At 44.9% G+C, this 16629-nt stretch overlaps 1 protein-coding gene across 1 annotated transcript; it reads left to right on the forward strand.

Moving 5' to 3' along the window:
• The first annotated feature begins 4909 nt into the window (after nucleotides 1–4909).
• On the forward strand, nucleotides 4910–14456 carry FASLG (Fas ligand). Its single transcript, XM_056528024.1, has 4 exons — nucleotides 4910–5211; nucleotides 11230–11275; nucleotides 11389–11442; nucleotides 13452–14456. The coding sequence occupies exons 1-4, from the start codon at nucleotides 4948–4950 to the stop codon at nucleotides 13844–13846; spliced, it is 759 nt and encodes a 252-aa protein (XP_056383999.1). The 5' UTR covers nucleotides 4910–4947; the 3' UTR covers nucleotides 13847–14456.
• Nucleotides 14457–16629: the final 2173 nt, after the last annotated feature.

The raw sequence follows: 16629 nt of genomic DNA on the forward strand, positions 1-16629 counted from the left end.
GCCAGCATATGGTCTCACAAAGGGTCTGAAGATCTCATCTCGGTACCTAGTGGCAGTCAGGCTACCTCTGGCAAGCACCTGGAGGGCTGTGCGCCCCCCCCAAAGAAATGCTACCCCACATTATTACTCACCCACAGCCAAACCGGTCATGCTGGAGGATGTTGCAGGCAGCAGAACGTTATCCACAGCGTCTCCAGACTCTGTCACATGTGCTCAGTGTGAACCTGCTTTCATCTGTGAAGAGCACAGGGCACCAGTGGTGAATTTGCCAATCTTTGTGTTCTCTGGCAAATGCCAAACGTCCTGCACTGTGTTGGGCTGTAAGCACGACCCCCACCTGTGGATGTCGGGCCCTCATACCACCGTCATGGAGTCTGTTTCTGACCATTTGAGCAGACACATGCACATTTGTGGCCTGCTGGAGGTCATTTTGCAGGGCTCTGGCAGTGCTCCTCCTTGTACAAAGGCGGAGGTAGCGGTCCTGCTGCTGGGTTGTTGCCCTCCTACAGCCTCCTCCACATCTCCAGATGTACTGGCCTGTCTCCTGGTAGCGCCTCCATGCTCTGGACACTACGCTGACAGACATAGCAAACCTTCTTGCCACAGCTCGCATAGATGTGCCATCCTGGATGAGCTGCACTACCTGATACACTTGTGTGGGTTGTAGACTTTGTCTCATGCTACCACTAGAGTGAAAGCACCGCCAGCATTCAAAAGTGACCAAAACATCAGCCAGGAAGCATAGGAACTGAGAAGTGGTCTGTGGTCACCACCTGCAGAACCACTCCTTTATTGGGGGTGTCTTGCTAATTGCCTATAATTTCCACCTGTTGTCTGTTCCATGTGAAATTGATTGTCAATCAGTGTTCTTCCTGAGTGGACAGTGGGATTTCACACAAGTGTCAGTGACTTGGAGTTACATTGTGTTGTTTAACTCCTTTACGTCCGCCGCCGGCTCCCGCGATATGCCATATCGGGTTGGTCCCGGTGGCTATCAACGGCCGGGACCCGCGGCTAATACAGGACATCACCGATCGCGGTGATGCCCTGTATTAACCCTTCAGACGTGGCGATCATAGCTCACCGCCGCGTCTGAAGTGAAAGTGAAAGTATCCCGGCTGCTCAGTCGGGCTGTTCGGGACCGCCGCGGTGAAATCACAGCATCCCGAACAGCTTACAGGACACCGAGAGGGACCTTACCTGCCTCCTCGGTGTCCGATCGACGAATGACTGCTCCGTGCCTGAGATCCAGGCAGGAGCAGTCAAGCGCCAATAACACTGATCACAGGCGTGTTAATACACGCCAGTGATCAGCATGAGAGATCAGTGTGTGCAGTGTTATAGGTCCCTATGGGATAACAATGATCAGTGTGTGCAGTGTTATAGGTCCCTATGGGACCTATAACACTGCAAAAAAAAAGTGGAAAAAAAAAAGTGTTAATAAAGATCATTTAACCCCTCACCTAACAAAAATTTGAATCATTTTAACCGTATGGACCTACAGAATAAAGATAAGGTGTCATTTTTACCGAAAAATGTACTGTGTAGAAACAGAAGCCCCCAAAAGTTAAAAAATGGCGTTTTTTCTTCACAATGATTTTTTTTTACCGTTTCGCCGTGAATTTTTGGGGAAAATGACTGATGTCACTGCAAAGTAGAATTGGTGGCGCAAAAAAAATAAGCCATAATATGGATTTTTAGGTGGAAAATTGAAAGGGTTATGATTTTTAAAAGGTAAGGAGGAAAAAACGAAAGTGCAAAAACTGAAAAACCCTGAGGGGGGGGGGGGTGGTTTAAGTGTTCCCTTTATTTTTTTGAGTAGAAACACTAATCCCCCATCCACTTCCAGCAGCGCCTGCACATTCACAACCCATCATTTTCACAAAAAAAGGGATAATTTTTTTCTGCATTTTTTCTATACAAAAGTTATTTTTTCTTCACTACTTTAGGACGCCAATTCCGTTGCTTCTTTTCAACAAATTGATAATTACGCTTGGAGGACTCCGTGCCATCTTCTTCTCTCAGACTAAAAACCTGATCATTTTTAGAACCCTTGAAAAACCCCACTGCAGCTTCTGATACCTCTGTGTGCATTTTAACCCCGTCAGGCATCTACCGACAACCAGGGATACTTGATGCCGCTTTATTTTAGTGTGAATAAGCCTCAAAAATCCGCAAGCGCATTAAAGAAGCTTAGTCACCGTGGGTTACCGTGCGTCGCCACAACTGAGCCTTAAAAACACTTTAGAAATACTTGAATACATTCCCAGCAGGGTTTTCCAGGACTACAGTTAGTGATACAGTTAGACGGTTTTAGGGTATATTCATTCTGTGTGCGGAAGTCCAAGCACTGCATAGCGGACAATGGTGACGGCGCAGTCCCGCCAGGTCCTACAGCAGAAGTATTTTGGTGGCGGCCGCCAGAATGGAATCTCCGCTCTAGATTCCGCAGTGTGAACATACCCTTTTAACCCGTTAAGGACACAGGGCGTACCTGTGTCCCATGAGTCCGCTTGTCGGGTCCGGCCCGTGGCTAATACCGCGTGGCAGTGATCGCAGTGCCGCGTGCTATTAACCCTTTAGACGCAGCGTTCAAAGTTGATCATTGTGTCTAAAGTGAAAGTAAACCACTCCCGGCTAGCTCAGTCGGCTGAAATGGCAGTATCCAGAACAACTTGCAGGACACGAGGAGGGTCCCTACCTGCCTCCTGTTGTCTGATCGCATGAGCAGTCAAGCGGCAGAATCATTGATCAATGTTATTCTATGGGGTAACTGATCAATGTAAAAGATCAGTGTGTGCAGTGTTATAGTCCCCTATGGGATAACAATGATCAGTGTGTGCAGTGTTATAGGCTCCTATGGGATAACAATGATCAGTGTGTGCAGTGTTATAGCCCCCTATGGGATAACAATGATCAGTGTGTGCAGTGTTATAGGCCCCTATGGGATAACAATGATCAGTGTGTGCAGTGTTATAGGCCCCTATGGGATAACAATGATCAGTGTGTGCAGTGTTATAGCCCCCTATGGAAGCTATAACACTGCAAAAAAAAAAAAAGTGAATAAACATCATTTAACCCCTTCCCTAATAAAAGTTTGGATCACCCCCCTTTTCCCATTTAAAAAAAACAAACTGTGTAAATAAAAATAAACATATGTGGTATCGCCGCGTGCGTAAATGTCTGAGTTATAAAATTATATCATTAATTAAACCGCACGGTCAATGGCGTACGTGCAAAATAATTCCAAAGACCAATATAGCATATTTTTGGTCATTTTTTGTATCATGAAAAAAATTAATTAAAGTCCAATCAAAACAAAAATGGTACCGCTAAAAACTTCAGATCACTGCGCAGAAAATAAGCCCTCATACCGGCCCATATATACGGAAAAATAATAGTTATAGGGGTCAAATGATGATAATTATAAACGTATTAATTTTCCTGCATGTAGTTATGATTTTTTCCAGAAGTCCAACAAAATCAAACCTATATAAGTAGGGTATCATTTTAATCGTATGGACCTACAGAATAAATATCAGGTGTCATTTTTACCGAAAAATGTACTACGTAGAAACGGAAGCCCCCAATATTTACAAAAATGGCGTTTTTTTTTTTCAATTTTGTCTCACAATGATTTTTTTTTTCCCATTTTGCCATAGATTTTCTGGGTAAAATGACTGATATCATTACAAAGTAGAATTGGTGGCACAAAAAATAAGCATCATATGGATTTTTAGGTGCAAAATTGAAAGAGTTATGATTTTTTTAAAAGGTAAGGAGGAAAAAATGAAAGTGCAAAAACGGAAAAACCCCGGGTCGTTAAGGGTAAAGGGGTACTCCGCTGGAAAACTTTTTTTTTTTTTTTTTTTTTTATCAACTGGTGTCAGAAAGTTAAACAGATTTGTAAATTACTTCTATTAAAAAAAAATCTTAACCCTTTCAATACTTATTAGCTGCTGAATACTACAGAGGAAATTCTTTTCTTTTTGGAACACAGAGCTCTCTGCTGACATCACGAGCACAGTGCTCTCTGCTGACACCTCTGTCCATTTTAGGAACTGTCCAGAGCAGCATATGTTTTCTATGGGGATTTTCTCCTTCTCTGGACAGTTCCTAAAATGGACAGAGATGTCAGCAGAGAGCACTGTGCTTGTGATGTCAGCAGAGAGCTCTGTGTTCCAAAAAGAAAATACTTTCCTCTGTAGTATTCAGCAGCTAATAAGTACTGGAAGGGTTAAGATTTTTTTAATAGAAGTAATTTACAAATCTGTTCAACTTTCTGCCACCAGTTGGTAAAAAAAAAAAAAAAAAAAAGCAGCATATGTTTTCTATGGGAATTTTCTCCTACTCTGGACAGTTCTTAAAATGGACAGAGGTGTCAGCAGAGAGCACTGTGCTTGTGATTCAGCAGAGAGCTCTGTGTTCCAAAAAGAAAATAATTTCCTCTGTAGTATTCAGCAGCTAATAAGTACTGGAAGGGTTAAGATTTTTTTAATAGAAGTAATTTACAAATCTGTTTAACTTTCTGGCACCAGTTGATAAAAAAAAAAGGTTTTCCACCGGAGTACCCCTTTAATCATGTTCAGGGGCTTATTTCACTCCCGATTCGCGTCGAACTGAGCCGAACTGAACCAGCAATTATGGAAAAGTGCGGCAAACCCGGCAAGTCAAATTTTTCTAAAGTTCTCTCATCTTTAGTTATTATGTAACAAGTAATTCGGATAAGTCATGTAGAAGATGCTCAGGGAGGATGTTGTAGTTTCTCTGGTTGCAAATGAGTAAAGGGCGTAGAGTAAGTGGAACAGAGAGAAGGTGTGAGGGGGCGACGTCACCGAGACTATATAAGGGAGTAGTAGTGTGAAAACCTCCACTTCTCCTTCCTCTAGCTAAATTCATGAAGGTTGAGTCTGAAGAACGTCTACAAGAAGCTCAGGCTAATCTCTAATGGCCAACATGCAGCACCTGAGATACGGCCAGCAGTCGGCCTACTGGGCGAACCAACATGAAAGACCCGTCATCCTGACCCACTCACCCATGCCACCGCCGATTCCGCCAACTTTCCCAGATTTCAGGATAAAACGCCGCAAAGATGGAACCTGCGCTTACCTTGTGCTTATTTTTCTTCTGGTCCTTTTGGCGCTGGCCGGGGTCGGACTGGGGACTTACAAGATCATCGAGCTGCAGAAGGACATGGACGCCCTCAAAGAGGTACGAGACTTTTTCTTTTGTGTTTTTTTTTGTTTTTGGGGCCATGTTCACATGTACGGGGATCTGCTGAAGATATCGATGTAGCCGAACACGGCGTGAAATCTGCGACAGATCCTGTAGGTGTGAATGTAGCCTTATTGTTTCGTAGTGTTTAATATATGGGGGTCACCTGTTCTAAACCATCAAAAATATCACTACGCAGATGTGTAGTGTAGTGGTCCTCAAAGTCTGGACCTCCAGCTGTAGCAAAACTGCAACTCCCAGCATGCCCGGACAGCCGTTGGCTGTCCGGGCATGCTGGGAGTTGGAGTTTTGCAACAGCTGGAGGCAAACTGGTTGGAAAACACTGCTCTATAGCACACCCCCTGAAGCAGCAGCAGCATAGAGGACATTATAGAGCAGTACTGAGCAATCTTTGTTCTAAAGCAGTGGTCTCCCAACTGAGGCCCTGGCTATCTAGGCATGCTGGGAGTTGTAGTTTTGCAACAGCTAGAGGCAAACTGGTTGGGAAACACTGCTCTATAGCACACCCCCAGAAGTAGCAGCAGCATAGAGGACATTATAGAGCAGTACTGAGCAATCTTTGTTCTAAAGCAGTGGTCTCCCAACTGAGGCCCTGGCTATCTAGGCATGCTGGGAGTTGTAGTTTTGCAACAGCTAGAGGCAAACTGGTTGGGAAACACTGCTCTATAGCACACCCCCAGAAGTAGCAGCAGCATAGAGGACTTTATAGAGCAGTACTGAGCAATCTTTGTTCTAAAGCAGTTGTCTACCAACTGGGGCCCTGGCTATCCAGGCATGCTGGGAGTTGTAGTTTTGCAACAGCTGGAGGCAAACTGGTTGGGAAACACTGCTCTGTAGCACACCCCCCAGAAGCAGCAGCAGCATAAATGACATTATAGAGCAGTACTGAGCAATCTATCTTCTAATACAGGGGTCTCTCAACTGTGCCCCTCCAGTTGTTGCCGTTGGCTGTCCGGACATGCTGGGAGTTGTAGTTTTGCAGCACCTGGAGGTCCACAATTTGGAGACCACTGATGTAGTGTGGTAGCCACTTTATTAGGTACACCTGCTCAATTGTTCTTTAGCACAAATATCTAGTCAGACAGTCACATGGCAGCAAATCAGTGCATTTAGGCATGTGGACATGATAAAGACAACTTGCTGAATTTGAAATTGAGCATCAGAATGTGGGAAGAAAGGGGATCTATCACGGTTGTAGGGGCCAGACGGGCCGCTCTGAGTATTTCAGAAACTGCTGATCTACTGGGATTTTCACGTACAACCATAAAGAGAATGGTCTGAAAAAGGGAAAATGTTTTGTCAGGGAAACGGCCTTGCTGAATGAGAATGGAGACTGGTTCGAGATGATAGAAAGGCAACAGCAACTCAAATAACCACTGGATACAGCTAAGATCTACAGAATACCATCTCTGACCACACAACATGTCTAACCTTAAAGCAGATGGGCTACAGCAGCAGAAGACCCCACCGGGTGACACTCCTATCAGCTAAAAACAGGAATCTGAGGCTACAATTCACACAGGAACCAAAACTGGACAATGGAGGATGGAAGAACCATTCCAGCTGTGACATTCAGATGGGTCAGAATTTGGTGTAAACAACATAAATCATGGATCCCTCCTGCCTTGTATCAGGTTCTGGCTGATGGGGGATGTAGTGGTGGTGGTGGTAGTGGGGGGGGGGGACAACATTTTTTGGGCACTTTGGGCCCCTTAGTACCAATTGATCCTGGTATAAACCCCACAGCCTCCCACAGTATTGTTACTGACCATGTCCATCCCTTTATGACCACAGTGGACCCATCTTCTGATGATACTTCCAGCAGGATCATGCCCCATGTCACATGACATCATCTCATACAGGACAGTGAGGTCACATGACATCATCTCATACAGGACAATGAGGTCACATGACTCCAATGGCCTCCACAGTCACCAGATCTCATCCTATAGATCACCGCTGGGATGTGGTGGAACCGGAGATTCTCACCTTGGATCCGACAAATCTACAGCAACTGTGTGATGTCATCATGTCCATATGGAAGAACTGTGTGATGTCATCATGTCCATATGGAGGAACTGTGTGATGTCATCATGTCCATATGGAGGAACTGTGTGATGTCATCATGTATATATGGAGGAACTGTGTGATGTCATCATGTCCATATGGAGGAACTGTGTGATGTCATCATGTCCATATGGAGGAACTGTGTGATGTCATCATGTCCATATGGAAGAACTGTGTGATGTCATCATGTCCATATGGAGGAACTGTGTGATGTCATCATGTCCATATGGAGGAACTGTGTGATGTCATCATGTCCATATGGAGGAACTGTGTGATGTCATCATGTCCATATGGAGGAACTGTGTGATGTCATCATGTATATATGGAGGAACTGTGTGATGTCATCATGTCTATATGGAGGAGCTGTGTGATGACATCATGTCCATATGGAGGAACTGTGTGATGTCATGTCTATATGGAGGAACTGTGTGATGTCATCATGTCCATATGGAGGAACTGTGTGATGTCATCATGTCCATATGGAGGAGCTGTGTGATGACATCATGTCCATATGGAGGAACTGTGTGATGTCATTATGTCCATATGGAGGAACTGTGTGATGTCATCATGTCCATATGGGGGAACTGTGTGATGTCATCATGTCCATATGGAGGAACTGTGTGATGTCATCATGTCCATATGGAGGACATTATCTATCTATCTATCTATCTATCTATCTATGAAACCTGAATGAGAATTGTATGGACTCTACAGTCAGTAAAAGATGGAAGGACCAAGCACCTCCCTTCATTTTTGCAAAAGGGATTATATTCCAAGCTGCTGTTCTACAACTAAATTATTCGCTCATTCTAAGTAATAATAGGGAAATGGTCCTGGGAAAGTAAAGAACCCATCTGCAATCTTTGGGCCCCGGCCTGATATTAGGGGACCTACATAGGCATTCAAACTAGTATAATAGACGGGCCAGAATGGAACACAGGTAGCAGGGTGAGGCTAAGCTACTGCAATGAGCAGGAGAAAAAGAGTCTGTGCTGTGTACCTGCAAGCTGTGAGCCTGTCTCTAAAAGGTAAACCAAGGCTTTCCTTTCATCTCAGCAGCAGCAGTTCAGTGCTTAGTGTAACCCATTACTTGTGATGCTGCTGCTGTGTATTTAATTTCTGCCCATGTTAGCAACCACTTCTGCTTCCACATGCCACCTACAATGCATTAGGAAAGTCTTCCTAGTATCGGGTTGGATGGGACCATCAGTAGAAGCCATTTTCAGGTCTCTCCAGAGATGTTCCATTGGGTTTGCACTTGGGTAGAACACTCAAGGACATTGACAGAGTTGTCCCTATGCCGCTCCTGTGTTGTCCTGGATGTGTGTTTAGGAACATTGGGGGAGATTTATCAAAACCTGTGTAGAGGAGGAGCGGTGCAGTTCCTCATAGCAACCAATCAGATCGCTTCTTTCATTTTTCACAGGTCTCTTTAAAAGTGAAATAAGTGATCTGATTGGTTGTTATGGGCAACTGCACCGCTCCTCCTCTACACAGATTTTAATAAATATCCCCCATTGTCTTTTTAGGAGGTGAAACAGTAATGGATTAAGTTTTTATTAAGAATATCCCTGTAGCCACCGCATGATGCTGCCCCCACCATGATCACTGTAGTGATGGTATTGGGCAGGTGATGGACAGTGCCTGGTTTCCTCCAGACATGATGCTGCCCCCACCATGATCACTGTAGGGATGGTATTGGGCAGGTGATGGGCATTGCCTGGTTTCCTCCAGATATGATGCTGCCCCCACCATGATCACTGTAGGGATTGTATTGGGCAGGTGATGGGCATTGCCTGGTTTCCTCCAGACATGATGCTGCCCCCACCATGATCACTGTAGGGATGGTATTGGGCAGGTGATGGGCAGTGCCTGGTTTCTCCCAGACATGATGCTGCCCCCACCATGATCACTGTAGGGATAGTATTGGGCAGGTGATGGGCAGTGCCTGGATTCCTCCAGACATGATGCTGCGCCCACCATGATCACTGTAGGGATGGTATTGGGCAGGTGATGGGCAGTGCCTGGTTTCCCCCAGACATGATGTTGCCCCCACCATGATCACTGTAGGGATGGTATTGGGCAGGTGATGGGCAGTGCCTGGTTTCCTCCAGACATGATGCTGCCTCCACCATGATCACTGTAGGGATGGTATTGGGCAGGTGATGGGCAGTGCCTGGTTTCCTCCAGACATGATGCTGCCCCCACCATGATCACTGTAGGGATGGTATTGGGCAGGTGATGGGCAGTGCCTGGTTTCCCCCAGACATGATGCTGCCCCACCATGATCACTGTAGGGATGGTATTGGGCAGGTGATGGGCAGTGCCTGGTTTTCTCCAGACATGATGCTGCCCCCACCATGATCACTGTAGGGATGGTATTGGGCAGGTGATGGGCAGTGCCTGGTTTTCTCCAGACATGATGCTGCCTCCACCATGATCACTGTAGGGATGGTATTGGGCAGGTGATGGGCAGTGCCTGGTTTCCTCCAGACATGATGCTGCCCCCACCATGATCACTGTAGGGATGGTATTGGGCAGGTGATGGGCAGTGCCTGGTTTCCCCCAGACATGATGCTGCCCCACCATGATCACTGTAGGGATGGTATTGGGCAGGTGATGGGCAGTGCCTGGTTTCCTCCAGACATGATGCTGCCCCCACCATGATCACTGTAGGGATGGTATTGGGCAGGTGATGGGCAGTGCCTGGTTTTCTCCAGACATGATGCTTAGATCTGAGGCCGAAAAATCTTGGTTTTATCAGACCAGAGAATCTTGTTTATCACAGTCTTATAGTCCTTTTTTGCAAACTCTAGGCGGCTTTCTGTTGTCTATTACTGAGGAGAGGCTTCTTTCTTCCATAAAGCGCAGATTGTGGAGGCTGCAGTGATGGTTCTGGACCCTGTGGAAGTTTCTCCCATCTGCACACCGGATCTTTGGAGCTCAGCCGGAGTGACCATTGGGTTCTTGGTCTCTTCTCATACCAAGGCTTTCCTACCTTGATTACTTAGTTTGGTGGGGTGTAATCTTTTGAACTTTCAGAGCAGCAGAATTCCCCCCCCCCCCAGATTTGTTCCTTCACCCAATCCTGTCCCTGAGCTCTACATGCATTCCTTCCCCCCCCCCATGGTTTGCTTTTAACCCTGATATACATAGTCAGCCGTCAGCTGTGTCTTCCCAAATTCTGTCCAATAAGCTGAATTTACCACAGGCGTCTCCAACCAAGGTGTAGAAACATCTCAGAGATAATCAGGAGAAATGGGAGGAGCCAAGGCTAAATATCAAGTTCATTGCAAAGGGTCTGAATCCTTGTTTCCATGCTAAATTTTAGTTTTTCATTTTGAATAAAATTTCTATAATTCAGTTTTCTCATTATCACTATGTTGAGTTCAGTATAATAGGAGGAAAACTTGATTTGTGAATGTGAAAAAAGTAAAGGGGTCTGAAGACTTTCCGAATACATTGTATGGTAGTGTACTGTAAATCACCCCCCACTACCGTGCCAGTCTGTTCAGTCCAGTGTACTTTCATCAGCATTGTGTCACGACATAGCAGAGAGCAGTATGTGCTGTGCTGTGTTGGCCAGACAAGTAAGGGAAGGGAAAACATATGTGAGTACTGCTGGCAACATTTTTTGCTCTGGTCCCACCCTCTGAAACCTAGAACATGAGAAATAGCTCTGCACCACGGAGGGGACACTTAGGGGCTCAATAATAGCAGGAAGATCCCAAAAATCGCCTTGTCACAACTCTGGAGTTCATCTAAACCTTTTTAAACATCAGGTACATTAGGTATGCTTTATATAGATATTATTTATATTTATTCAGATTTTTATGGTATGTAATTTTGTATGATAGACAGACTGGAGCTCATACTTGACTGTATATGACCCTCCAGCCTCATCTTATTTTCCCTCTTTTCTTGCAGCTTTCGGGTGAAGCCAATTTATCTCCTTCCTTGGCGAAGCTGACAGGTAACTTATTCCTATTACTATATCGGTTTTATTTCCATATGTAAAAACCTTTACAGCGCGTGCACTGAAGATTCATTTAGGGTAAGTTTTTTTTTTCTCCTTCTGTTTTGCAGGGCTGGAAAAGCCTCCAGAGAAAAATGATGGCAGACAAGCCGCACATGTCACAGGTAAATACTACAAATGTTTTTTATTTCTTATTGCCTTACTTTGTGGAGCAACGCGGCTTCATTGTAGAGCAGAAGATGGGAAGTTCCCATGAATTCCTTGAAGATGCACCCAGGGTTATAAAGGCCAATGCTTACATTGTTGGCCCATCCTGACTACAGACCCTCAATATTAAAGGGGTACTCCGCTGCTCAGCGTTTGGAACAAACTGTTTCGTACGCTGAAGCCGGCGATGGGTGCTCGTGGTGTGTTAGCCCCGCCCCCTCATGATGTCATGCCCAGCTCCCTCAATGCGAGTCTATGGGAGGGGGCGTGACAGCCGTCACGCCCCCTCCCATAGACTTGCATTGAGGGGGCGGGGTGTGACATCATGAGAGGGCGGGGCTATAACTTCACTAGCTGCCGGCTCCAGTGTTTGGAACAGTTTGTTCCAAACGCTGAGCAGCGGATTACCCCTTTAAAGCCCTAGAAAACCCCGTTAGTTCTAGACTTATTGGGGCTCCAGAGTTGTTTCACAGTTAACTTCTTTGACATATAAGTCACATTGTTGGTATCTCAGTTGTGGTGGAGACTCTTCCTATTTTTCCAGCTCCTCCTTTCCTCCCTTCTCCTCCTCTTCTCCTTACTACTCCTCCTGATATTCAGCTCTGCATGTTCTTCTCGCTCATCCTTTTCTAGCTCCTCCTTTTATCCTACCGACTTCTCCTGTTGTTCTGGCTCCTCCAGTTCTCTTCATGTTCTTTTTTTCAGCTCTTTCTGTTCTGCTGGCTCCTTCTGTTCTCTTTCTAGTTCTTCTTGATCTTCTCCCCCCCCCCCCCCCCCAACATTCTTCTCCTGGTCTCCTTCCTGTTCTTCTAGCCCCTTTTTTTCTTCTGGTTCCTCCTGTTCTTCTTCTGGTCTCCTTCCATCTCTTCTTCTTCCGACTCCTCCTGTTTTTCTGGCTCCTCCTGTTCTCTTTCTAGTTCTTCTGCCCCCTCCCCATTCTTCTCCTGGTCTCCTTCCAGTTCTTTAGGTTTCTCCTGTCCATTTCCTGGTCTCCTTCCAGTTCTTCCAGCCCCTTTTGTTCTTTTGGTTCCTCCTGTTTTTCTGGCTCCTCCTGTTCTCCTAGCTCCACCTGTTCTTCTGTCTCTTCCTCTTCTCCTCCAAACATCTTTTTCTCGTTTTCCACTCTACATCCCTTTGGCTCCATGTGTGACTCTGCCCCTCTCATCAGAGCATCTTGAAGTGCTTATATAAAGGGGTTATTTTGGATTTTTAAATTGATAGCCTCTCTAGCTATATTAAGGAGCATCAGCCTCTTCAGTGTTTACATGTGTTTGCCCATGCATTGTCATGCTATTGGTACCTGCAATTCAGGGTCCCAATTAAATTGCCTGGTGAACACTTGAGTATTGAAGCACCAATAGTACAGCAAAGTAGTAGTAAAGGCCGCAGTTGTTGCTGGAGTATGGGAGGTGGATGAGCCATCAATATTAAAGAAAACAAAGGATGGAATCCAGCTCCCAGGGAAAAAGCATTAAAACTTAACGTTTAATAGTAGCATATAAAAGAATGGTTCGCCACCGAAGTGGCGAGTGACGTGTCACTCCTTAAAAATGAGTGAAACTTTGACGCATTTCGAGCTAGTGCTCTTAATCATGGCCAATATTAAAGCATGAATAGCCCATTTATTTACAATAGTCATAATGAATTTGCTAGAGGATAGATCTAGGGCAGTGGAACGGCTGTCCGGACATGCTGGAAGTTGTAGGTTCACAATATCTGAAGGTCCACAGTTAGGAAACTAATGATCTAGGAGGTTACTTATGGGGTTACTAATGGTGTAGCGCACCATGCATTGCTTTCTGGGGAAAAAGAAATGCAAATGTACTGTCCCTCTAGCACCATCTATTGGACACAGCCTTCCTGTAGGTCTTTGTAGAGTTACATTTAGATTAGACAACCAAAAACTTCTCAGATTGTGGCTTTTGAACTATTTATTTTCTAAAACAACGCAACTTTCATTTTACAGGAAAAATCAGCACAACTTTGCCGCTCTCTTGGGAAGATGTCGCTGGGCGAGCCTTTACCGCGGGCATTCGGTACAAAAACCGAGGCCTAATAGTGAATAAAACAGGCCTGCACTTTGTGTATTCCTCCATCTACTTCCGGGGAAACGCCTGTCCCAAAGACAAAGAGTTAACGCATATTGTCTATAAGAAAACCTCAAGGTATCCTCAAGGAATCAAACTCATGGAAAATAGAGAAGATTACAACTGTACCCCGCGTGTTATATGGGGGAGACACAGTTACCTCGGAGCTGTATTCAACCTCACCGCCTACGAAGCCTTGTACGTCAACGTCTCCAATGTCAGCTTGGTCGGCCCCGATGAAACGAAAACATTCTTTGGCCTTTACAGATTATGATACGAACTTCACACATTGATGAATATTCTAGATTTATTGCTATTCTGATAGGGTAGCCTTCGTCTATAGTGGTCCCTGTATAGGGGGATGCTCCGTAAACAATCTTCAGATGGAAGATGGATAATAAGAATATTGTTTTCGAGGTTGTTATATCCAAGAGATTTCTCTACAGTTTCCATGTTTTAATGGAGATCCTTGTTACATTTCTCTTTTCAAGAGATAAGAAAAGTTAGGTTTGTGTCATTGGACCAGTAGGGAATATATCGAGCAGCTGGTTGACATATATGGGAACCATTGTAGAAGCAAAGGGATATATAGAAATGTTCCACTTTCACATCCATAAAGTATTTATGAAGGGTTCTTTTTATCTAGGTACATTGCCATATGATGTAAGGGTTTGATTAAAGGGGTATTTCGGTGGAATAATAAAAAAAAAAAAAATCAAAGTTAAACAGATTTGTAAATTAAAATAGTGGCGAGACGAGAAAGGAGAGGGCACACAAAAGGCATCTTCACCTTAGTTATGGTGCAGCGAGGTATCGGCAACCTATATGGTCGTCTACTGCTGGGTGCACATACGAAGATTAAAGTATCAAGTATAGACAAAAAAGAAGGCACGTGCGTGCACTCACCGCTCAGCGGAGAAGGCTCGGTATGGGAGTCTGGTGTACGGGGAGCTGGATCACAGCATCAGCACAGGTGTTATGGCGCTTAGAGGCTACGCCGGCAGTTTCACGCGTGAATGTGCGCTTCTTCCGGCCTCGGAGGCCGGAAGAAGCGCGCATTCACGTGTGAAACTGCCGGTGTAGCCTCTGAGCGTCATAACACTTGCGCTGTTGCTGTGCTCCAGCTCCCCGTACAACGGACTCCCATACCGAGCTGTCTCCGCTGAGCGTGCGTGCCTTCTTTTTTTGTCTAGATTTGTAAATTACTTCTATTAAAAAAAAAATCTTTACCCTTCCAGTACTTTTTAGCAGCTGTATGCTACAGAGGAAATTGTTTTCTTTTTGAATTTCTTTTTTTGTCTTGTCCACAGTTCTCTCTGCTGACACCTGATTCCCGTATCAGGAACTGTCCAGAGCAGGAGAAAATCCTCATAGCAAACCTATGCTGCCCTGGACAGTTCCTGACACGGACAGAGGTGTCAGCAGAGAGAGCACTGTGGGCAAGGCAAAAAAGAAATTCAAAAAGAAAAGAATTTCCTCTGTAGCATACAGCTGCTAAAAAGTACTGGAAGGGTAAAGATTTTTGAATAGAAGTCATTTACAAATCTATTTAAAACCTGTGCAGAGGAAAACTTGCCCAGTTGCCCATAGCAACCAATCAGATCGCTTCTTTCATTTTGCAGAGGCTTTGTTAAAAATGAAAGTAGTGATCTGATTGGTTGCTATGGGCAACTGGGCAAGTTTTCCTCTGCACAGGTTTTGATCAATCTCCCTCCGTGATTTTGCAACGTTCTGTCAGGAGTTGTTTATGCTCTCTGGTTGGTATGAGGCCGCCCAGTATATTTGGTCTGAATTGCAGCCTGTGGGATGTTTTGCTAAGATTTTTCCATAATCTATTCCGTTTGTAGTGTGTGAAATGGAAGTCCTTAAAGGGGTACTCCGCTGCTCAGTGTTTGGAACAAACTGTTCCGAACGTTGGAGCCGGCACCGGGAGCTCGTGATGTCATAGTCCTGCCCCCTCATGACATCACGTCCCGCCCCCTCAATGCAAGTCTATGGGAGGGGGCGTGACCACCGGGTACCACCCCAATGACTAGTTACCCAAGTCCCAGCGGCTTTTTTTTAACCACTTAAGGACTCAGGGTGTACCTGTACGCCCTGAGTCCGCTCCCTTTCTATAACGCGTGGCCACGGCGCGGCCCTGCATCATAGTGGGTTGGGCCCGGCCTCTAACAACGGCCAGGACCCGTGGCACTGATCGCGGTGCCGCACGCTATTAAACCTTTAGACGCGGCGTTCAAAGTCTAAAGTGAAAGTAAAGTACTCCCGGCTAGCTCAGTCGGCTGTTCAGGGCTGCCGTGGCGAAATCGTGGCATCCCGAACAGCTGGAACACACAAGGAACAAATAACTGCTCCGTGCCTGAGATCCAGGCATGAGCAGTCAAGCGGCAGAATCAATGATCTGTGTTATCCTATGGGAGCTATAACACTGCAAAAAAAGAAAAAGTTAACAAAGATCATTTAACCCCTTCCCTAATAAAAGTTTGAATCACCCCGCTTTTCCCATAAAAAAACTAAACTGTGCAAATAAAAATAAACATATGTGGTATCGCCGCGTGCGAAAATGTCCGAGTTATAAAAATATATCGTTAATTAAACCGCACGGTCAATGGAGTACGTGAAAATTTCAAAATAACCTATTTTTGCCCACTTTTTATATTATGAAATAATGAATAAAAGCGATCAAAAAGTCCAATCAATACAAAAATGTTACTGCTAAAAACTTCAGATCACGGCGCAAAAAATGAGCCCTCATACCGCCCCATACCCGGAAAAATAAAAAAGTTATAGGGGTCAGAAGATGACAATTTTAAACGTATTAATTTTCCTGCATGTAGTTATGATTTTTTCCAGAAGTGCGACAAAATCAAACCTATATAAGTAGGGGATAATTTTAATCGTATGGACCTACAGAATAAAGAGAAGGTGTCATTTTTACCAAAAAATTTACTGTGTAGAAACGGAAGCCCCCAAAATTTACAAAATGGCGTTTTTTCTTCAATCTTGATGCACAATGATTTTTTTTTTTTCTGTTACACCGTAGACTTTTGGGTTCAA

Source organism: Hyla sarda, chromosome 6 (assembly GCF_029499605.1).
Source record: "Hyla sarda isolate aHylSar1 chromosome 6, aHylSar1.hap1, whole genome shotgun sequence".
NCBI lineage: Eukaryota > Metazoa > Chordata > Amphibia > Anura > Hylidae > Hyla > Hyla sarda.

What these genes read in the sequence shown, in the direction of transcription:
- FASLG (XM_056528024.1), top strand. Translation starts at nt 4,948, where the DNA reads ATGGCCAACATGCAGCACCTGAGATACGGCCAGCAGTCGGCCTACTGG. An exon ending in ACATGGACGCCCTCAAAGAG is followed by an intron (nt 5,212 to 11,229) that starts GTACGAGACTTT and finishes CTTTTCTTGCAG; the next exon opens with CTTTCGGGTGAAGCCAATTT. An exon ending in TTCCTTGGCGAAGCTGACAG is followed by an intron (nt 11,276 to 11,388) that starts GTAACTTATTCC and finishes TCTGTTTTGCAG; the next exon opens with GGCTGGAAAAGCCTCCAGAG.